At 40.8% G+C, this 24,299-nt stretch overlaps 1 protein-coding gene and 1 long non-coding RNA gene across 2 annotated transcripts in view; one reads left to right on the plus strand and one right to left on the minus strand.

The window, feature by feature from the left end:
- The first annotated feature begins 2,134 nt into the window (after positions 1-2,134).
- Positions 2,135-19,757, plus strand: LOC115893987. The gene is made up of 3 exons (XR_004054036.1): positions 2,135-2,225; positions 12,441-12,475; positions 19,645-19,757. It is a non-coding gene; the product is annotated as an uncharacterized LOC115893987 (long non-coding RNA).
- The window catches only part of ELOVL6 (ELOVL fatty acid elongase 6), a 149,735-nt gene continuing 143,102 nt past the window's right edge, over positions 17,667-24,299 (minus strand). Inside the window, exon 5 of the mRNA XM_010389086.2 lies at positions 17,667-20,029. Coding sequence (XP_010387388.1) covers positions 19,605-20,029 — 425 coding nt within the window. The 3' untranslated portion in view covers positions 17,667-19,604. The remainder of the gene's footprint in view (positions 20,030-24,299) is intronic.

Genomic DNA, 24,299 nt, shown 5'->3' on the forward strand with positions numbered 1-24,299 from the left:
GGTTCTCAAGTGCATCTACCCAGATAGCCCCATTCCATTTCTCAGCACTCACTTCTTCCTCATGGAGGGTTGATTTGGTCTGGGAGATTGGCTTTTGCAGGGAATCCAGGCTTCTTTCAAGTTCTGCCATTCTTATAGTTAAGTCTTCAAGCCACAGGGTCACTATAAAAACTGCAAAGAGTTTTCTTCTTTTGCTTTAAATTGCTATTTAATAGATCTGCCAACAGATCTATTGATCAATAGATCACTTCCTCTCTTTGTTAAATCAGTTCCCCAGTCCTTATAGTTACTATTTTCCTCATACCTTCCAAACACCTGTCTCATTGCAGCAGTTCACGTAACTCTTTCCACTTGTATCTCATCCCAGTTCTCCACAGGTAACGGTCTTAGCAATTAGCGGGCCAGGGATTAGCCTTGTCTCCCACCAGTGATGTGGTTCTTCTTTCCATCCTGCAGCCTGGTGATCCAGCTAGAGGATCCCATATCTAGTACTGCTTCCTAGAACCATATGCCATACCAACTCTTAGACTGGATTCCTGGAAGTGGCACCTGGTGTGGGATTTCTTGTTGAGGTTGTTATTGGGAGAGTGCTCGCTGAAGAAGAGGCATGAGAGAAGCAGAAGTAGGGTAGGGGAGAAAACTAAACAAGGATGTGGCTTCCTTAGAGACTAGCTTCCCCTTGTGAAAGATCTGGAGCAGAAATTGCACCACAGAACTGGCCCCACCTGGGGTAGTGAGGCCTATCTTTGATACATGAGTGAGTACTGGCTGTGGTCTGCGTTGCATGTCCCAACTTCCCCCAAACACATACATAAAGAGCTGGCAACTCTCCATTTCTTTTTTGTTCGTTTGTTTTGTTTTGCTTTTGTTTTTGACATTGAGCCTTGCTCTGTCACCCAGGCTGGAGTGCAGTGATTCCATCTCAGCTACACTGCAACCTCTGCCTCCCGGGTTCAAGTGATTCTCCTGCCTCAGCTTCCCAAGTAGCTGGGATTACAGGCTCACACCACCGTGCCCAGTTAATTTTTGTATCTTTAGTAGAGATGGGATTTCACTATGTTGGCCAGGCTGGTCTCGAACTCCTGACCTCAAGTGATCCGCCTGCCTCAGCCTCCCAAAGTGCTGGGATTAGAGGCATGAGCCACCATGCCTGGCCTCTTCATTGTTATTATCAGCCAACACACACACACTTAGCGGATGGGTGCTCCAGGAGTAAAGACGGCAAACAACATCTAATTATAGCTGTTATTATCCATTATAACTAATATTATCAAAAGGCAGTTCATATTTTTGCAGCTGGAAAAAGTTTCCCTTTAATGGTGGCTGTGCAACTGGTGCTATATTTTTTCTCCTACAAAAGGCTATGTTTTCCTTAGTGTTCACCTGTAAAATTAAGTAGAAAAGCCTATTAATTTGAAGGGAAAATGCAAGTGAATTTATTAATGAAGTGTTAACAAAAAAGTTTATTGTAGCAAGGTTCTCTTCTCATTCCCTACAAGGCCTCCTAACACATACTCACATACATTTCTCCCCTAAGAATGTCTGTCTGTTGGTTTCTGAGGTAAGAACACTGTTTTATTTTTTTTGTCTGCTGTAATTGAAGCGAGTTTCCAAGTTGGTGAATTAATCCACTGTGCCCTGCTTACAACTAACTCGCTAAGAAGGATACAATACCATATTACACATGCACAAAGATATATACTTTAATATGTGAACGAGAATTAATTAACGCTTTGTGTAGAAAAATCCATTTTGCCTCAATATGTAAGCACCTGAGAAATGTGTTTCTCTGAAAGCTTCTGGGAAACTGCTAGAGTGAGCTATTGAACTGCAAATGTAAATCTACTTATAATTTATAAGCAAATAAGCCTCAGGCATGTTTTTATAGTTTCAGCCTTCTCTGGCTAGTCCTCACAGCAGAAAAGAAAAGAAGTACTTTTTGAAGGTAACTCTAAATTTCTTCCCTCATTCGGTATACGTGAAGGAATTTGGGGAAATTTTGCATTTAGTGGAAACCCATTTATAAATTTTCTTGTGAAAATATTGTAACCATTGTAGCAATCTTGGGGAAAGGAAGTACTTGATCTTTGTTCAAGCCATCAGTTATGAAATATTGAAAGTGAAAGCTGCTGAGGTCTGCGGTGTAGGGGTAGTGGGCCGAAGTATCTTGTTAAAAGGGAAGGACTTACACATTTCAGCATTCATGTACATTTGTTAGACCACAAGTAAGTATAACCTTTTTTGGGGGAAAAAAATGCAATGGAGGTGAATTGTTTCCCTTGCCAGGAGACAGGATTTTTGAGTAGCTCTCTGGAGAGCAATAATGGCCCAGCATGGGTTTGATTAATCTGCAACTGGAAAGGTATTAACTTGAGGAAAGTGTTCAAGAAATATTTGGAAGTTATGGTTTCTCTGTTGGACTGCCTTGAAGATTTAGATGTCCCCCCAGGTGCTTTGTGATCAGTAAGAAATGCAGTGACTCCTGAGCTTTTGGAGGTGGGTGATGAAGGGTGATGGTGATATGTTGAAGAAAATCAGATTTTCTCTTTTTCGTCAGGAGTGGGTGGCTCAGTATGACGCATACTAGCTAACATTTACTGAGGACTGAAAATGTACCAGGCACTGTCTGAGAACTTTTCTTATTAATGAGAGAGGTACTATTGCGATCCACTTTCCACAGATAAGAAAAGAGAGACTAAGTAATTTGCCTGTGGTCACACAGCTAGTTAGTGATAAAAATCAAAACCTAGATAGTTTGACTCCAGGGCACATGCTCTTAGCTTTTTGGGGACACAACTTCCAAGGATATAACCGTAACCAGGAGAAGGAACTTGTAGGCTTATATCACACTCCAGTTACTCTGAAGCAAGGTTGTGTCCCTGCAAAGTTAAATGAGGAATTGGATTATTTTCTGATTTTTCTATCAATTCTATCTCGCAGCCCATCTATTTTGAAAAAGTCAAGTTGGTGGTTGTGGTTCCTGGGTCTTCGGTTATTGTTTTTTCAGTCTACTTTTATAAATTCTCCACTTAATTCTGAGTCTGTACCAGTTGAAAAGAACCAAAGTAGGGCGATTCAAATGAAGAAAGTAGCCTGAATCTGACTTCAAGCATGTCTTTGTATCAATGTGAATTTATAGAAGGATTTCAGTGAGACATATGTAACTTTAGCTGGGAGAAAGGGTTGGAGTGATTATGACCCTCAAAGATCAGCTGGAGATGCAGGAACTAAGAGTGGAAGGCCAGTGACTTGGCCAAGATCATGCAGAATGGCTCAGAGAAGGCTTTAAAGGGAGGCTAGTGCAGGCGCTGCCTGGAACAGGGCTCTTTCCTCAGCGTGCCCTTTAAATGGAAGACTCGGCTATCAGGCCACACTTGACAAATCACAGTGAAAAGCAACAGCTCTGGTGACAAGGTGTTTACTGACGAAGAGACAAACTCAAATGGAAAAATGTTCTTCTCGGAACTCCCCTGGGCCCTTCAGCCATAGAGCGTCCTCTGGGGAAGAATACATTTGGCTCAAGTTCACCCTGGTAGAAAAGATGTCGGGCAATGAGGTGGTGGGGGGCTGGCTGGAAGGGTGATAATGACAAGTTGGCAACCAAAAACAGAGTAAATCAGATTTATGGCTTGCAAACCTAACCCAAACCACAACTGTGACGTGCCAAGGATCTCAGGGGATTTGATATTTGGGGAAATCAGGCCAATTTCTTCTTCATATGTCTAGATCTTTTGAATACATCATGCTAATATTATCCTACCTTGGATAGTCGTGAAAGTAGTTCAATGGTGATTGATTTACATATTCCAAAAGTGTTCCTATTCTAGAAATTAATTTAAAACATCACAGCTATAAGGAATAAGTATTTATGCTTCAAGTTTCCAGGCACATAGGTATTTACTGACTGAATAAATCAAGGAATGTTTGCTGTAGCCAGGACATTATGTGCCTGGTCAATCCTTTTCTATTTTGACATGGAATGAAATATTAAATTTATGATCAAAACATGTCTTTTAAATTATTGAACTAAAATTTAATTAAATAACTGTCAGTATCATTTGCATAATACTTTTTGGACTGCTCTGTACAATTTCTTTAAAGCCTCGACTAGCTTTTGTTCATAGTGTGAGAACGTGAGAGATGCCTTAAGATTTACATGCATTTAACATCCTGTACAATTAAATTTCTGCTTTTCTATTCAGCCTACCTTGTTAAATGGGGATAAAACAGTCTTGTACAAACTTAATAGGAATATTGCAGAACCAATGAGGAAATGCCCAAGGCTCTTTGATAATCTTACTTGTGTATGCCTGGTAATTATATTAATTAAAATGTCTTTTGCCAGCAGCACAGAAGAGGATTTTTAGTCTTTGAAATAAGTTGATTTTCAACCTGGCAATGTAGTTAAATTTGGATTCATTCTGAAATAGAAGTATTTTAGAGTAGGAAAAAAATGGGTCATTTTCCTCTCTAAAGGAAATCATAACTCCTTAGAGAAATGGTTGATTCTGGGTCTGCAAATGCATGCAGTGAGCTTGGGATGTCCTGTTGTGCTGAGAAGGAAGGAAGGAAGGAAGGGAGGGAGGGAGGGAGGGAGGGAGATATCCAAGACTACTGAGCACATGTCAAGAAAATGCAGAAGCTGTGTTGAAGTACTCCCACTACCAAAGGTGGGAGAATTTGAGCAGCCAAAAAAGAATAATGACTACTACTGGCTGAAATATATTGATTATATAAAATTCATAAGGTCATAAAAATAATGGAAACAAGAAAGAAAAAAGTTCTCAAGATTTGTCTGTCCCCTTTGCAGGTGGCTGGTGCATCAAATTAATGCTCTGAAAATTAGTGATTCAAGTAAAAAAAATTAAGGATTTCTCTATCCTGTCTGTATAAATTGTATCTCAGGATGCCCAAATTACCTTAGTGGTTAAAGAATGATTTTTTATAGCAAAATATATTTAGTTATTACATGTGGAAGAAATGACCAAATTATAAAATCTCAGTTTTTCATCCCCCAAAGAAATGAATGATTCAGGCAATTGTTATCAAAATGGATGCAAAGGCTGGGCATGGTAGCTCATGTCTGTAATCTCAGCATTTTGGGAGGCTGAGATGGGCAGATCACTAAAGGTCAGGAGTTTGAGACCAGTGTGGCCAACAGGGTAAAATCCTGTCTCTACTAAAATACAAAAATTAGCCAGGCGTGGTGGCGGGAATCTGTAGTCCCAACTACTCAGGAGGTTGAGGCAGGAGAATTGCTTGAACCTGGGAGATGGAGGTTGCAGTGAGCTGAGATTGCACCATTACACTCCAGGCTGAACAACAGAGCAAGACTGTCTCAAACAAACAAACAAACAAACAAGGGATGCTGAAAGGATTAAGTGAAACATTTATAGGAAACTGGATATTTGAAAGGTGTCAGGGTACTCATCCACAGTAGAAGGGAGAAAGTCAGCATTATAATTAGGAGATTGCTGTCTGCACCACCCGATCAATCCTAGCCTCTCTAAAAGTAGGATACCCAGACATCATGTGCCTCCTGGGAGAAGCAATATGAAGTTGACAGCACCACCTAAAATATTCTTGCAAAAATCTTAAGCCTGAGTCTCATTAAGTTTTGTAGGCAATACTAGGGACAGAGTGAATTAACTAAATGATGCCACAAGCTAACAATTAGAAAAGTCCAGAATGTGGGACATTCCATAGGACCATTGACTCTGTTTCCTTAATAAATCTCTTGGCTTAGACGAAAAAGCAGGGAGGACTTCTCTGTAAAAAGACATTTTGAAGATAATCAGGAAAATTTAAAAAAAAAACAACAAAAAAACAGGGTATTAGATGATAGCAGGAAATTATTGCAAATTTTGCTAGGAGTCATCAATATTGTGGTTATGGAGAAAATGTCTTATTTTTTAGCAATGCTTATTGAAGTATTCAAGAGTAAAATCTCATAATTCCTGGGCTTTGCTTTAAAACAAATATGATAAATATGGCAAAATATTAAAATATTAATAAATGTTAATCTAGGTGCTGGAAATATGGGGGCTAATTACATTATTCTCTCTCCTTTTTTTTTTTTTTTTTTTAATTTTTTTGAGACAGGGTCTCATCTGTCACCCAGACTGGAGTGCAGTGGCACAAACATAGCTCACCACAGCCTCAACCTCCTGGGCTCAAGAGATCCTCCCACTTCAGCCTTCTGAGTAGCTGGGACTGCGGGCGTGCACCACCATGCTTCGCTAATTTTTGTTTTTGTTTTAGTTTTGTAGAATTGGGGGTTTTCCATGTTGCCCAGGCTGGTCTCAAACTCCTGAATTCAAGCAATCCTCCCATGGTGGCCTCCCAAAGTCCTGGGATTACAGGTGTGAGCCACCACACCTGGTCTCTTTAGTTTTATATATGTTTAAAAGTTTTCGTAATAAGAAGTTAGACACAATAAAATTACTTACAAATTAAGCTCTCAAGAGTAGTTCAAAATATAGAGAAACCTTCACACTGCTTTTAAAAATATGCAGATATGTAAATATGAGACATTTTCATAAGGACTAAAATCATTTTTTGCATGTATTAAAGGCTTTTCTTGATAAACAATGTCTATGTAATAAAAAGAAGAAAGGAGAGGTAAACAGGCTATACTATTTTATTTGTTAGGGATACTTGGCTTTATTCTACTTTCAGAGGTGGGACCTGGAAGAAGGCTGAAATCCATCAACTAGAACTACAAGTTTAAGATAAATATGCTGTTATAATTAAAATATAGTTACTGTAATATAATTGCAAAGTAATACAGAAGTATATAGTGTGCCAAAATCCTAGACAAGGAGAGTGCTTTTTTAGTGGCATTATGCTGAAATCAAATGAGGCTTATACAATTCCCATTGTTAAAGCAAAATGCATAAACTAAAACCCCAAAATGCAGTTAATCTAATTTGAATGAACAAACAGCAGTTGTGCTTCCTCAGTCCAGGTGCAGCTTCTGACAATTTACACCGTTTTCTTCCCGTGATCTCCTTACAGACATTTTTAAAGGCTTTTGTTTTGTTTTGTTTTGTTTTGTTTTGTTTTGAGACAGAGTCTCACTCTGTCACCCAGGCTGGAGTACAGTGGCAAGATCTTGGCTCACTGAAACCTCCACCTCCCGAGTTCAAGTGATTCTCCTGCTTCGGCCTCCCAAGTAGCTGGAATTACAGGCGTGTTTCACCATGTGTGGCTAATTTTCGTGTATTTTGTAAAGATGGGGTTTCACCATGTTAGCCAGACTGGTCTCTAACTCCTGACCTCAAGTGATTTGCCTGCCTCGGCCTCCCAAAGTGCTGGGGTTACAGGTGTGAGCCACCATGCCTGGCCCATTTTTAAAGGTTTATTTGTGAGTTTATTGGTGTATTAGTCGTTTCCGCACTGCTACAAAGAACTGCTCAAGACTGGGTAATATATAAAGAAAAGAGGCTTAATTGACTCACAGTTCCACATGGCTGGGGAGGTCTCAGGAAACTTACAATCATGGTGGAAGATGAAAGGGAAGCAAAGACCTTTTCCACAGGGCAGCAGGAAAGAGAGAGCTAGCGAAGGAGGAACTTGCCAAACACTTATGAAGCCATCAGATCTCGTGAGAACTCCCTATTACAAGAACAGCATGGGGAAAACTGCTCCCATGATCCAATCACCTTCCACCTGGTTCGTCCCTCAACACCTGGGGATTACAATTCAAGATGAGATTTGGGTGCAGTACAAAGCCTAAACATAATCAAACAGCAAGTGAATCGATAGGTGTACATTTGATGATGCTTCTAGTGGGTAATATTTCACTCACTACTTTTGAGTGACAAGTGCCTATTTAATTAGCTTAGAATTTTATATGTAAACTCCACAGATTTAGGGTTTGAATATACTAATCATTTGGGAATTGTCTGTTTTGAGAGTCAAGTTTATTTTACTGAAAAACCTCATAGAAAGACACACATGATCTTGACAGACTTGCCCATCAGGACCATGATAAAGGCCATTCTATTTTAAACTCAGATGTTTATGTTTGTAGTAATATCCTTCGCAATTCCAAATTGCTTTATGCAGAAACTGATATTTAAGCTCTACAATATAGAAATTCACCTCTGTCTCCCAAGGAAATTTTTTTATTACATCATTAGTACTAGAAGTGGTATTATCATGAAAAATGATCTTTAGGACAGATTAAAAATATATTACTCAAATAGCAGACACTTGGGTGAAACTTTTTTCTTTCTTTCAAAAGCCTTGGCTAATTAATCATTAATGAGTATTAGAAACAGCAAACAAAAAACAAACTACAATGAATATGTCAAAATATATTTTACATTTTCCCTAATAGGGGCATAGTTTTCTACCTAGCACCTCATTCTCTGTTAGTCTGGGAAAGATGTTTGTTTATAGTTTCATTTGTAGTTTGTGTTATAATAATAAGACAGAGAAGCTCCACAGGTAAATTTCTGTAGTATCAAAGTGAAGAATAAATAGAGGCTTATGAGTAGACCAACCAGAAAAAAGAAATTAAGAAGTAACACAATAGTAGTAGTAGTAGTAATACTACATTAAGCAATTACTATGCTTAATGTAGCTAACATTAAGCATAGTAATTAATTGCATTAATTGCTTAGCTAACATTAAGCAATTACTATGTACCAAGTAACTATGCTGCTATGGTTTGAATGTGTCCCGTAAAGTTCATGTGTTGGAAACTTAACCCCTAATGAAACAGTATTGGAAGATGGAAGCTTGAATAGGTGATTAGGCCATGAGGGTTTCGCCCTTATGAATGGATTAGTGTTATTATTGTGGGAGTGGGTTAGTTATCCAGAGAGTGAGTTTCTGATAGAAGGATGAGTTCTGCCCACTTCTCTCTCTCCTTCGTACCCCCCACCTCTCTCTCTCTCTGTTACCTTTCCACCTTCTACCATGGGATAATGCAGCAAGAAGCCCTTGCCAGATGCAGGTCCCTTGACCTTGGACTTCCCAGCCTCTAGAACTATAGGAAGTAAATCTCCATTTTTTATAAATGATCCAGTATTAGATGTTCTGTTACAGCAGCACAAAATGTATTAAGAGATATGCTAAGGGCTTTACAAGTATTATTTAATTTAATCATCATAACTCTACACAGTAGGTACTATTTATTTATTATTTATTTATTTATTTGTTTGAGACAGAGTCTTGTTCTTCTCGCCCAGTCTGGAGTGCAGTGGCGCGATCTCGGCTCACTGTAGCCTCTGCCTCCTGGGTTCAAGAGATTCTCCTGCCTCAGCCTCCCGAATAGCTGGGATTACAGGTCCCTGCCACCACAGCCAGATACTTTTTGTACTTTTAGTAGAGATGGGGTTTCACCATGTTGGCCAGGCTGGTCTCGAACTCCTGACTTCAGGTGATCCACCCGCCTTGGCCTCCCAAAGTGCTGGGATTACAGGCGTGAGCCACCACGCCTGGCCTGCAGTAGGTATCATTATTATTGCATACATGAGGAAACTGAGACACAGAAGGGGCAAATAACCATCCCCAAGCAGATGGCAGTTAAACTCCAGAGCCTATGTTCTGAAGTCTTAGACAAGAACTTTTGCTAATCACAGTCACAATATTACAGAAGATTGTAAAATTTCCAGTGGAATAAGCAAAGAGTCATAATCCAATGGGTCAAAACACAGTTCTGCCTGTTTAAAAGTAGAAAATGGAAAATCACAAGGAATTTCTCAACACACACACAGACACTCATGCAGACATACACACTAAACACACAGACATGTGGAGAAGATAGAGATCTATTACGGTCCCTACAACCATATGCTAAAATGTATTTATTCTTTCGACAAATATTTAGCCTTCTACAGGGGCCTGGAATTTCAGGAGAGAATAGACAAACTTGATTCCAATCCTACAGAGCTTGTAATCTGTAGAAGAAGACAGATGTTGAATAGACAGTACACAAATAACTAGGTATATATTTACTGGGGTCAAAGTCTCATGAGTTTGAAAAGCACAGTGCTCTGACAACATATCAGGGAGCCCCAGCCTGCACTTCCCGGGAAGAGGAAGTGGGCACGTGTATAGCCATGAATCAGAAGTGGAGAAAATCCACGTAATTATTGTGATTTTCTGCAGTTTGATCTTTCAATTCAAAAAACTGATTTTCACAGGAAAGGCAAGGACTTGTGTTGTTTTAAGTATTTTTGTACTTTGTTATTTCTTTACATATGTAGCATGGTGGCTAGGTTGAATTTTAGTGGCTTTCAGGGACGTCCGCGCCTGTGGTGGGGCAGGTAACGGGGAGCCTTCAGGAGATCTAGGGCTTCTAGAAAAGGGACTCACTTCTGCTGGGCCCAGATATGTCTGAGCAGGTCCGGGAAGCTGGTGTGGTGGCCACAGGTCTATTTGCAGTGGGGCTGAGGATGTTCCAGAAAGGGCATTCCTCCATGGGAAAGAAGGTAATAGGTCTGATGAGTTCAAAACCTGAGGGAAGCTTTGACCCATGCAGGGGAGGAAGTCGAGATTCTGCCGCAGCACAGTGGCCATTCCACGAATCTTTCCCCCGGCCCCCTGTATGCATGCTGGCTCTTGAGTCGAGGGGGGTCAGCTTTCTCCCACAGAATGTATAATTAAGAGAAAAGGGGCATCTTGCCCCACTGCAGAGCAGAGGAACCGTTGCCTTTCTGGGAGAAGGGGGATGCCTGCTGAGACTTGCTGAACCTGGCTGTGCACAGCGATTTCAGGGCCCATTGGAGAGATGCAACAGCAGCTGCGCCTGGCAGGGGTGGGAGGCTGGGAGGTGGGGTGTGGGTGACCACGTAAAAGAAATGCCGGGTAGAGGCTGCAAGACTTAATCTGGCAATTTCCAGAATTAGATGCAAGGAACTTGGCAGGAAGTCAGAGGTCCTGCATCAGTGGGAGCTACAAACCAGCACAAAAAAAAAAAAAAAAAAAAAAAAAAAAAAGAAAGAAAGAAAAAATTAAATTGTCTCTGTAAACTGAGGGGTCCTAGGGAAACTTAGGTTAGATGTAAATGAACAAATGAGTTGGTATGGCGGCCTAAGTCTATTGGAAAGCTCAGTAGGTTTATTTATGTTCTATCGATTTCATTATTCTAAAACTAAGTTGAAATTAGAACTACTTCTAATTCAGAAAAAGGGCTTGTTTTGCAAAAAAGCTCTGGTGTTTTATAGTAACTCATATATAACTATGAGCAGTAGAGGATGCAGGAATAGTGAACCCTGTTTTTCTTTTCTTCGTAGAGAGATCTTAACAGCCTTAGCAAATACTCACTGGAGTTTTCACAAATAAAACATAGCAGAGAAATACCCAGGGGGATAGGTTTTCCCTCTAGTATGAAAGGAATTAGTGTAGTCAATAGAGAAGGAAGCTGTGTGTGAAACCCCAGAGTGTAGCACAGGGTTTTCACCCAGGGAAGGGGGGGCTGAAAATACCAAAGATGACAGAATCCAGTGGTGAGACGGTGGCGTGTCAGGAGCGCTCTGTGTTATGTGTTTAACCCTTAGGCTGCCATGGTGCTGTCATAGTGTGTGTGTATGATTTTCCCCAAATAAATACATACTCGGTGATACATAATAAGGCAAAATCCCAAAGGTTCCTTCCTTCAACTATTATACAGATGAAAACAATGAAAAGCAGTTAAACATAAAATGGACATAGGTTAGGCGTGGTGGCTGATGCCTGTAATCCCAACACTTTGGGAGGCCAAGGTGGGAGGATAGCTTGAGCCTAGGAGTTTGAGACCAGCCTAGGCAATATAAGGAGACCGGTCTCTACAGATAACAAAAAATTAGCTGGGCATAGTGGTGTGTGCCTGTGGTCCCAGCTACTCGAGAGGCTGAGGTTGCAGGGAAACGTGATCGCGCCACTGCCATCCAGTCTAGGCGACAGTGAGACCTGGTCTCAAAAAAGAAATAATAAACAAGCAAAATGGATATAAAAAATATAAAAGGGATAAAATAGGATAATTAGGTAACAGTCTCTTTTATTTCAGTAGCGTCCAATCTTTCCTGACCTAGAGCTTCTGGTCTTGCCTGGAGTCCTTTGCTACAGTCAGAGGGCACATGTGTAATTCTGGACGTGTGTGTATCTAGTTTTGTGAGGCTGGGGGGACACAATGTAGCCTGTCCTCCTCCACACACACACTGTGGAAGTCCCTGCACTCAGCTGGGTCTCCCAATTTGGTCTCAGGGAGCAGTGTGTGGTAATAACCGAGACGGTGTTCCAGACCTACCAAGGTTGGAGATTAATCAGCTACAGACCAACCAGTGGGGAGCTGTTTCAGTTATTTTAACTGTATTTGTCTTGCCCATTGATTTAGAACACCCACCTACATTCATTTATTCTAAAAAAAAAAAAAAAAAAAAAGCCAGCCAGGAGTGGTTACATTCCCAAAATATTAGTATTGTGAGCCCATTTTTGTTCTTTTGTAGGAACATGCTCTATTACATCTTGGTCTTGGAGTTCCGTAAGTACAGCATTTTTGTTGGCTAGACAGTGACCTACTTGTATGTTTTAATGCTTGTTTTATTCATTTCTGAATTAAAGAAATTAATTTTGAGACATGTAACAGAAGCTACATGATGGTACTGTCATCTGTGTCAGGTTTCTGGGACTTTGGTAACAAAACAGGAACGCTCCCTGAAGTCTGATTTTCCTCCTCCTCCCCATCCCTTTTTGAAATTAATAAAAACACTTTGTGTGCAGGATGGGTTTTTTCCCCATTTGACCCTAAGTTAAGAAAATACATTAAATAGATTGCAAAGTTCCATTTTAACAACTCTGAGATGTGAAAAAAGAGGCAATAATTTGGCCATGAGAAACCTGCACAAATAACGGTTTCTTGGGTTTTAAATATAAACGCCATAGGGACATTGCTTTTGTACACATTGTAACGATGCGCCAAAAAGTCATGAAGAATGACAAACTAGTTCACCTATCAAATATGCAATAGAACTTTCCAGAACACTAGAATTTGAAGGCTAGATTATTTAGGGATCGGGGAGTGGATGAATTGGATTACTCCTGCTAGTAGCTGGCAGGCGTGTGAGTAACTTACTGCATCATTAACTAAGAAGGAGGTGCTGTACCCATTATTTTCCCTAGCATATATTTCACCCTGAGACGCTCTGTCCAATGACATGGCAAAGGTCAGTACCAAGTATTAGCATTTTATTCATTTATACTCTCATTCTTTTCAAAAGATTGAATGGCTGCAGCAAAATCCAGCTAAGATGATGTCCAAATCTCATTCCTTCCACTTCTGTAACACTGGATCTAACAAGCACATTTTCCTCATCTATAAAAATAGAGATTCAATTTAGACTGTCTGCCCCATTAAGGCTGCTCTGGTGGCCAGGCACGGTGGCTCACGCCTGTAATCCAGCACTTTGGGAGGCCGAGGCAGGCGGATCACAAGGTCAGGAGTTTGAGACCAGCCTGACCAACATGGAACCCTGTCTCTACTAAAAATACAAAAATTAGCCAGGCATGGTTGTGTGTCCCTGTAATCCCAGCTACTCAGAAGGCTGAGGCAAAAGAATCGCTTGAACCCGGGAGGCAGAGGTTACAGTGAGCTGAGATCTTGCCACTGCACTCCAGCCTGGGGGACAGAGCCAGACTCCATCTCAAAACAACAACAACAACAACAACAACAACAACAACAACAACAAAAAACACTGCTCTGGTGAACCAACAGAGGTAGAAAGCATGTGAATTGTAAAATGCTCTATCAATGAATGAAAGGCATTACTGAAGGGCTGGACATCTTATGGACATTTAGTCAGTAGTAGTTGAGGGCTACAGCATCTTTGGGCTCTACTAGAAAGTGAGGAGTTTTAGTGACTCATCTCTGTGCCCCGAGCCTATGGGTGTAAAGGGTAGAAATGGCATTTCTGAATATTTGAGGAACCCTCAGTGTCCTAGATGTCCCATTTAAATTGCCCAGAGTAAGAGAGAAAACAGAAACACAGTTTGATTTTAAATCAAAAGTTATGATTTTATTTTTAATTTTAATACACCAGGAAAAAATATTTTTTTTAATGTCGTGAAATAAGCACTTGAAATTAACAACTTCAACATTGCTGTGATTTGCTCTGTGAGACTTATATGGGTGGGCTTCCATATGAACATAGGCTCTGAGGTCCCCAAGAAGCTGAATCTTCCAGTGGTTTTCAAGATAGCAGCAAGCAACCTCCTGCCTCAATATGCCCAGACAGGCAGACCTGTTTGAAACGAATATGACCAGGGAGGACTCTTAGGCTACTTCTGTGACCTTCTTGGTTTTTGTCGATTGAAATAAAGTCTCAAGTGCTACTAAGCATTGGGAAAGTAACAGCATTTAAATACCAACGTGAGTCAGAACCCTTCACGTCCGGCCCGAATGGGTTATAAATGTGGCTTGACCCCGACTTATGGGACCAGTTCTTAATTTAACCAGTTACTTCAGAAGAGGTTATTACGATGCAGTTGTGGGTTTGGACGTCCAGTGAAATATATCTTACCGTGAGACTTTTGCCTGCCCAGCCTAAAATCAAAGTGCCATTTTTGAGATCTCCCAAGCCCCACTTGGGAGCAGATGGAATGTGCTCCCACTGTCCATCTAACTTCTAGAACAACTTCCACATCACTTCCTTTAAAAAGTGTCATTCAGGAGGAAGGGAAGCCTGAGAATTCTCCCCTGCCGTCTGTGAGCCCTGAATTGTCAAAGTCTCTGAGGATGAGGAAAATAACTTGATGATTCAACAGGTTTGTGTATGTTCTTCAATGCTCTGTGCAGGTGCACTCTACTGGCCTCTTCAGCCATGAGTTGTGCCATATGGCTCCCAGATGTTTATAACTGGAGTCTGCCACAGCAGCATTCAAGAAAATGCTGTGACTGCACTGACACTTGTTTTGTGTAAGTCTTGGATACCAGCATACAGAGGCTGTTGGCTCATTGGCACACTGGGACCTACCCCTTCATACTGATTGTCGGAACAAAATAGGGCATTGTGATTTCATCAGCTCTCACTTTAATGTGTATACACCACTGGCCAACTGTGGTGGTGGATCTTGGCAGAGTCTCTTCCTGATGGCAATGAGTCTGAGGCACAAAGAATCAGGTGTTGTATAGAAAAGAGACAGAATAACGTTTTAAAAGCTGTGGGAGACAATGACTCACAGCACGAACATAGGCCTTACAATCGTCCTAAATTGAGAGCAAGGTATTTATTACCGAAAACAGAGACTAGAGAAAGACATTACATTTGATTACTGGGACGTTCTGGGCGCTCATAAAACTTTGACATGACATTATTTTTCACAATGGAAACTTTTAAGGAAATAAGTGTCTACAAGAGGTGGACATGGACCATGCTTATACAACTTAAAGCTCTGAACTCTGAGAGGCAGAGTCTATTTGTTCTCCATTCTCCTCATAGCCTCTTGAATCAGACCTTGGCCAATCCAGTTACTCTGTTAAAGAATCATTAAGCAAACCACCCCCCCACACCAAAAAAAAAAAAAAAAAAAAACCTCAGAATATACCCTAGCTGCCTCAGTTGTGTGACACACACATGGTCTCTGAGTAGAGGCTGTACTCTCAGAATAAAGAAAAAATAGTAACCTGAGCATCTTGTCTCTCCCAGGTAATTCAGAATCTGGGACTATGGCCAGACTTCTGAAACATTCTATTCTAGCATCACTCTACTCCAGGAGCTTTGTTACTCTGATGTGACAGGCTTTACCTTATGAAGATGCTACATCTGATTAAAAAAGACATTCTGGGCCAGGCACGGTGGCTCACGCCTATAATCTCAGCACTTTGGGAGACCAAGGCGGGTGGATCACTTGAGGTCAGGAGTTTGAGACCAGCCTGGCCAACATGGTGAAACACTGTCTCTACTAAAAATACAAAAATTAGCTGGGCGTGGTGGTGGGCACCTGTAACCTCAGCTACTTGGGAGGCTGAGGCAGGAGAATTGCTGGAACCCGGGAGGCGGAGGTTGCAGTGAGTCAAGATCGCGCCACTGCACTCCAGCCTGGGCAACAAGAGCAAAACTCTGTCTCAAAAACAAAAGAAAGGAAGAAAGAAAAGAAGACATTCCATGAGTCTCTTTCTGTTCTCCTAGGTTCCCACTGTCTTTCCCATCAGTTCTACAAAACCCACTCATATGAACTTTCTAACTCAGTTCAGATACATTAGTCTCTTTTCTAATCAGTATTTTTTTTCTTTTTTATTTATTTATTTATTTTTATTATACTTCAAGTTCTAGGGTACATGTGCATAACGTGCAGGTTTGTTACATATGTATACTTGTGCCATGTTGGTGTGCTGCACCCATCAACTAATCAGTTTCTTTATGTAAGCAGAGAGGTGGAGAAGCGAGGGGATATAATCAAGCCTTTCTTTTCCCTCTAGCAATGTACATGTACAGCATTACCTCTTCTCCCTTTACTTTTGTAGTGGAGCCAAATTAGAAGGATGGGAGTAAGTGACTTTGAAGAACAACCTCAATCGTGGTTTTAATTTGGTACTTTGGCCTTCCGTTAGATGTAATATGGTAGTTACTCTTTTCCCATAAGCAACACTAGAAGGCCACATAAACCCCCTGCTTTATGAATAGAGCACTTCTCACTAGAACTTCATTGCAAACTCATGGGCTTGGGTTGATGCTCAGACCTAGTGTATGAAATTGTGTGTGTGTGAAATAAAGGATTTTTTAAGTCCAAGAACAATGTTTTCACCATAGTAGGATTGGGATGCAGTGGAAAATCTTCAATAGAAAGATAATCTATTGCAGCATAGTGGGGCAGCTATAAAAACCTGCCTGCCCAAGTTTTTCTGGAATGTTAACTGACAGCAGGATTATCTATGTGGCAGTCAATTCTCTGGTAGGTTTCAGATTTGTCATGGGCCAGTGATCCAGCCTCATATCTTGATATGATTAAAGCAGCTAAGCTGAGATGTTAAAAACAGTGCATTGAACCTATACTACCAAAATTTCGTTTTTTTTTTTTTTTAAATGTGGCTTTTTTCCTCCCATGATAAACATTGAAAATGCCTTTAGATATATTTAGCTAATTTTGAAACTATTAAGACACTCACCCTGTAAACAAAAATTTCAAGTTATTTTACAGGTAAAGACAAACATGAACCTAATACCAAGATGAAAGTGCTTTGGAAGCATCATTTAGAGTCTTTTTAAGGTTTATGCTCACTTCCGTATTCTAAGCTGCATTAAGAGATCTGTAATAAATCACTGAATTAAATAATTAAATCAGCCAGATGAGCCTCCAATGGGTCTTTCAATTAAACTCAAGTCAATTGTTATGTGGCCTTCTCCTCATTTTAATTATTCTCATTTTCTGTTATAAGGAAAAAAGGCTTATTGCACGGTATCATGTATTTGCGAAGCTCAAAATAACATTTGCATCCTAAGCATCTATTAGTTCTTATAACAGGACCTGTCTTTTCAGCTCATGTCAGATTTTGCATAATTTATAATACATTCCTCCATCAATCGTATCTCATCTATGAACCAACTTCAAGACATTATAGACCGCTCACAATCATTTAACACAGATGTAACAGCTTTCCTCCCCTGTGCTGCCCCCCTCACCCATTTCTTCCAGTCATGACTTGGTTTGCATGGATTCTTTGTTCACTGCTCAAACCATTCACACAGAATGGAATAAAACTTTATTCTTTTTAAATTCCACACATAAACGAGATGCCGAAAAAGCCCTTGCCATCTTTGACAGAAAAGCAGAGCAGCTGTTTCATGAACGACAGCACAATTAAAGCTAAAATAATAGAAAAATAATTTGAAAAAATCCCTTTTACTGTACACTCTCAAAGCAAGAAAGAGAAACAACAGTTTTGTGTGTTTTTTTTTCTGCTAGCCAGAAAATGTGTTTTTATTCATTTGGGCTTTGAAGTTCAGTGTACCCCACGTGTGTGTATGTGTGGCTATGTGCGTGGAATCTATGCAGTGTAGAAGCCCCTAATCTTTTCATCTAGTTTGCCTAATCATTAAGCTACTTAACCAATTATAACACTATTATGTCACATTGAACCACTTTACATAATTGCTTCCTTGAAATACTAGGAACATTGACACATGTATTTGGCTTGTAAAGGCTTGTATTACAGATAATATTATCCTTTTTTTTTTTTTTTTTTAAAGAATATGGCTCTTAATAAATTGATTTTGAGTTCCAGAGCAAAAGTCCCTTCTAAAACATTTCTGAAGCTGACTTGAAGCAGGGTGAATATCTTCTGATTTGGCCAAAGATATGACAAGTGTTTCATATCACTTAAAATTTGAGGGATAAGTGTATAGGGGGCCCTTTGTTGTCAACTGTTTTCAGCCAAACTTGCCTTGAAGTTTGTTGTAGTATTGCCACTCAGCCAGCAGAGGGCACTTTACACACCTCTACATTGCTTGGGGAGCAAATGCAGATGATGCAGAAACACAGTGTTCCCCCAATATCAGGAACAGCCCTGTGATTTCCTTTTGGAATTCACATCGAAAATATACGCTGTACTATGTTTCATTTGGAAAGTTATGAGTGTGTGTGAAGTCAAACAGGGAGGGGCATACACACCGTCTGTCTCTCGAACTGATCTTCGAATCACCTCTTTTCCCACTGCCTTTCTCCCTTTTCTAGCTCACTGTGGTCCTGGGCCGGGCCTTTTTACGAATACTACACAACCTGTTTTCACATTGTTTGGTCAAGTGTTTATCTTTTCGATTCTGTATTTACTCTTCTGTTCAAAAGCCCGGGGCAACTGAACAAAAGGATAATGCTTCATATCTCATTTAAGAGTGAAAATTACAGTTCAACTCTCAGAAATGCTCTGGGATGGAGCTGCCCCCATGGGACCTGGGCTGCACTGTTTCCATCCTCCCAGGAAGAACCTTGGGGAAGTATTTGCTCCCTTTGGTTTTGGCAAACTCACTAGCCCGAGGCTATGCAGTGAAGATGAAGTTAGTTGAAATATAGTTGTTTACATCTGTTTTCATAAGGATGATTAAGACATCTTTTCTCATGGGAGTTACAGCAGCTGACATTTCTTAAAAAGGCTTTAGTTTCTACAAAAGCATTATTGTTCTAGACATACACCCTGTGTCTCTTTCCTTTTTATCTTTTCTATTGGCTCCAGTTTAGTGTCCATAAAGTTAGAAAGGATTGTGTGTGTGTGTGCTCGCACAGTTTCTAGAGTAAAAATCTTTCATCTTAGAGAAATGTGACACTTAGTAAATACATTTTTTTCCTATGTGTTAATAGCCTTTGTTTGCCTTTGATTAGTCTCCTCTGCCTCTGGCTTGCTTTTGTTCTCCCTTGTCCTAGAGTTGACAGATAAAGAGGGAATGGGGTCTTCCAGCAGCAGTGCTTGGAGATGGAGGTGCACTCAGTGAGTCCTCACCCTAAAAGGATCATAAACTTACTGGGTTAAATCAACCTAATTATCCCTAAGCTGCCTTGGGTTTTGTGTTTGCTCATGTTTTGTTTTGTTTTAGCTGCACCATGTGTGATTCCTTGTGCCATTTTCTTTTGTCTATTATTTTTCTTGATGACCCTGAGCTATGGCTTCCTCCTCAGTTCCAACACTATTCAGCTTTCGTTGTTTTCCTCATTTTGCCGATGTAGGCCTCAAAGAAGAAATGGCAGAAGAGCACAAGGTAGCTGAGGTACATGAGTGAGGACCAGAAGATGTTCTGAAAGTGAGAGTAACACTGGTCATGCTGCATCCAGTAGAAGACCAGGTAGTTAACCACACAGCCCATCAGCATCTGAGTGATCTGGGACAAGGTGATGAACATGGCAAACTTCCGGGAGACTCGGAAACCTGCCGCCCGCAAGGCATAGTAAGAGTACATCACGGCGTGCACACCATAGTTCATAGTCATGAACCAACCTCCCCCGGCAACCATGTCTTTGTAGGAGTACCAAGAGTACAGGAGCACAGTGATGTGGTGATACCAGTGCAGGAAGATCAGCTTCTGCTTCCTCAGAATAATGAATATTGTATCTCCTGAAAGACAAAGGGGAAGAAGGTACGTGAGATCTTTGACCACCAATAATGATGACTTACAGTTTTGTAAGAGGGTAGACATCCTGACCTAGGACTGGAGGGTTACATGGACGGGATTAGAACCCAGGACTGGTACTTACTAGCTCTGTGACCCTGGACAAGTTACTTGTCCTCACTATTTCTAGTTTCCTCCTCTATACAAATGGTGATAATTTAAAAGAGTAGCATGGAATTGCCTGAGGATTAAGTAGGATAATGAGCATGGCCCTCTTCACACACAGTAGGCAAGCAGCAAATGTTTCTTTCAAGGTATTTCACACAAAATCTTATCCATCATTGATCTGGAAGGGTCATTAACAACTATGTTGCCAACTCCCAACTCAACTATACATCTTAGGAAGTATCACCTGGAGGGGACTGGTGACTTGTCTTAGATCATTTATCAATCAAAAGAAACAGACTGGAACTCAGGTGCCCAGCAAAATGTTCTAAGGCCTCTCTAAAGTAGTAAAACCATAATTTTTCTTTGGTACATGACAAAAGGTACCCCTCAAACATGTATCTTTGTGAGCTCCCTGTAAATTACGAAGCCTTGCCAAATGGCAGTGAGAAAAGTAAAATCTAAACAAAAGACAGAAAAGGGGGGACAAAAGTCCTCTTCTATACACATTCGCTGACAAGGGTAATAGGAATATTTTATACCAGTGAATCAAGTGACGAGAAATTGAAAATAACAGTTTTCATTTTATAGAATTAACTGAAAAGCTTTCCAGGATCTATCAAAATTTTGTCTAACAATATCCCTTTGAAGGAAAAGACCATAGCTTCTGAGGCAGGGAATTTATATTATGAAAGCTAGAATTATGCTGAGGTGGGTAGATGCTATGTATCTGCAATGCTTCACTGAAAAGTCTCAGGGCTCTGAAAATAGACTGTAGAACATTGATGTAAAATTGGATGAAGAGCAAGCCCAGTGAAAAATACACCCAATTACATTATCGAGTAAGAGAATAAGGGAAGATACACTAGGATGTGGGTCAGAAACAGGCTAATGCAGGTGAATGCGTCTTTCTCCTTCCTATCTCTGTGGTTATGAGACATGGGAAAAATTGACATCCTTCATGACGTTTGGTGAACTCGAACCTGGCTTCTTTTTGTGTAAAAACAAGAGTTAGAAGATTCTTTTAATTTTTTATTTGTTTTTGAGATAGGGTCTCGCCCTGTCACCTACATGCCATCACAGCTCACTGAAGACTTGATCTTCTGGGCTCAAATGATCCTCCCACTGCAGCTTCAGGAGTAGCTAGGACTGCAGGCACGTGCCACCAAGCCCAGCTGATTAAAAAAAACTTTTTTAGTAGAGATGAGGTCTTGAACTCCTGAGCTCAAGCTATCTGCTGGCCTCGGCCTCCTAAAGTGCTGGGACTATAGGTGTGAGCCACCGTGCCTGGCCCTGGATCTTCTTCTTCTTCTGATATTTAATTAAGTGCAAAAAAAGCTAGTACTTATTCCTGCCTTATCCCTCATGTACTTCACAGATGGCCTAAAACGCTTGCACCAGGCAAGGTCAAAGCATGCTGGGCTATGGGGAAAGACTTCTAAGGTTTTAATGACAGTGGCTGGAAGGATACAGATGGTGCCCCGTTCCATTCATTAGGAGAGCTATTAGTTTATTTTCCTACTAAACTGTTAAACAGTATTATTTCTTATTTGTTTACAATAGAAAAAGAAAGCTGGCTGGGTGCTGTGGCTCACGCCTGTCATCCCAGCACTTTGGGAGGCCGAGGCCGGGGGTGGGGGGGATGATCACTTGAGGTCAGGAGTTCGAGACCAGCCTGGCCAACATGGTGAAACCCCATCTCTACTAAAAATATAAAAATTAGGTTGGCATGGTGGCTCACACCTGTAATACCAGCACTTTGGGAGCCCGAGGTGGGCAGATCACGACGTCAGGAGATTGAGACCGTCCTGGCTAACATGGTGAAACCCTGTATCTACTGTAAAGCAAAAAAAAAAAAGAAAAAAGAAAAAAAAAAGTAGCCAAGTGTGGTGGCGGGCACCTGTTAGTCCCAGCTACTCTGGAGGCTGAGGCAGGAGAATGCCATGAACCCGGGAGGCGGAGCTTGCAGTGAGCCGAGATTGCGCCACTGCACTCCAGCCTGGGCGACAGAGTAAGACGTGAGACTCCATCTCAAAAAATAAATAAATAAATAAATAAATAAATAAATAAATAAATAAATAATAAAATAAAATAAAATAAAATAAAATAAAATAAAATAAAATAAAAAATTAGCTGAGCATAGTGGCAGCCACCTGTAATCCCAGCTACTCAGGAGTCTGAGGCAGGAGAATCACTTGAACCCGGGAGGCAGAGGTTGCAGTGAGCCGAGATCGCACCATTGCATTCCAGCCTGGGCAACAGAGCAAGAATTCCGTCTCAAAAAATAAATAAATAGGAAAGTTGTCAGTTGTCATATTTCCGAACTTACTATCAATTTTTTGTTGAAGTCATCTTCTCTCTTGCAAGATGCCTGATTTTTATGGTGTCTATAAATGTCAGGCAGGCTAACAATGATGGATGCTGATGGTAACACTCATACTTAAGGGATAAAACTGGTGTCAGGAGACCCGGCGTCTACTTCTCAGTGTTAAACTATGCTATTTTTGTGTGCCTGTCAGAGATCCACCGTTGCTGTATAACTACTACTCTGTGCCTCCAATCCCTCTGTCGACAATAACGTAGACACAATCAATTCCAGCTACCTTTGTTCATAGTGTAAAGAAGGTAGATGTCTAAGAAACCGTATATTTAAAACAAATTGAGTCATTTATAATTGAATAGATGCTTTTATGAGTCTGTTAGCATTAACTAAAATATAAATCGCCATACAATTCCAAACATATTATAATAAATTTGTCATAAAGTGATATGCATTTCATCCTAATTCTTTAGTTTAACTCTATCATCACTTTTATATTAAAATTTTATTGTCTAAAGAATGATTAAGAAAAACCATATTAGAACGGGCCAGTGTGGGATGGAAAGTGGAAGGTACAATTCTGGAGTTAAGAATGGCTTTGTGTTTCTCCTGTCTCGAGGTGAGGGTGTATCTCAGGTTTATCTGAGACACACTGGGTGTTTCTAGTTACTTTAGGGAGTGGAGTGGAGGGTAGGAGGGGAGAAAACATGTCCCAAAATTTCAATGACAAAATTAACTTAAATTTGCTTAGGAGTTTTTTCCAGAACACATATGCAGGATGGTGGGTGCAGGAATGAAACTGAGCGTCTCGCAGCAATGGCTCTGGAGCTGATCAGTAGTACCATTCAATGCTCTATCAGGGTTACTATCCCCAAGACTGCTGACCCAAACAGTAGTAGTTTCCCTCAAGCAGGGGGAAACTGGTGGGGCTCCAGAAGAGCTAACCAAGTCCACGCACGGTTTTAGATATGGCAGCTGAGATGCATCAGTCATGCCACTCTGGCAGGTACAAATTATTTTTCCTCTGGGGAAACCACATAATGTCACATTTAATTTGTCATGCGCCAGAGTCATGCCAAGTGAAGGTAATTTCAGGCTTTCCAGAAGCTATAGAGTGACCCAGAAATGTTAACTATCAGAGGAACTGTGCATTTGAGTTGGTCAATCAATCTTTCTTGTTCAAATGTCCTGTTGGCATAACGGGAAGGATGCTGGCCAAGTACTAGCAATGGGACTTTAGACTCTTCGACGTTTCAGTCATGTCATTTTAGCTACCTCCTGGCTCATGTTTTCTTTATCGTGATTTCTCTAACCTTTGGTCCAACTATTATCATGGAAGAGTCAGCTTTCAGGCAGGGCATGGTGTTCCTTATACCCAAGTGTCCCTTCTTAACTACACCTTTGCAGCTGTAGGAAAAGCAACAAGCATTTGGAAATCCCCAGGGTGTTCTTGGCCACCAAGAAACACAGAGAGGCTACTCTGTGTGTGTGGTTTGTGACACACAGCTGAGTCCCTTTTCCCAGAGCTAGCTAGAGTGTTGCTGAGTCAGAGCTTCAAAAACAATGACATGCTCAACTGAGCAAGGACCTGGGCTCACAGCAGATATTTCCAAGTTCTAACAAAACAAAATCTCAGCAGGTTTTAATATAATCCAAATAGTAGGTGCTCAAAGATTTGGCACACAAAGCAGGTTAGTGGCTCTCTTCCTCTCACTTGTTCTAGTGGCCTGAAACCCCATAATTCACTGAAATGAGCACACGGTTTTCTGCTGAAACAGAAAGTTCTTCTT

This window comes from Rhinopithecus roxellana, chromosome 2 (assembly GCF_007565055.1).
Source record: "Rhinopithecus roxellana isolate Shanxi Qingling chromosome 2, ASM756505v1, whole genome shotgun sequence".
NCBI lineage: Eukaryota > Metazoa > Chordata > Mammalia > Primates > Cercopithecidae > Rhinopithecus > Rhinopithecus roxellana.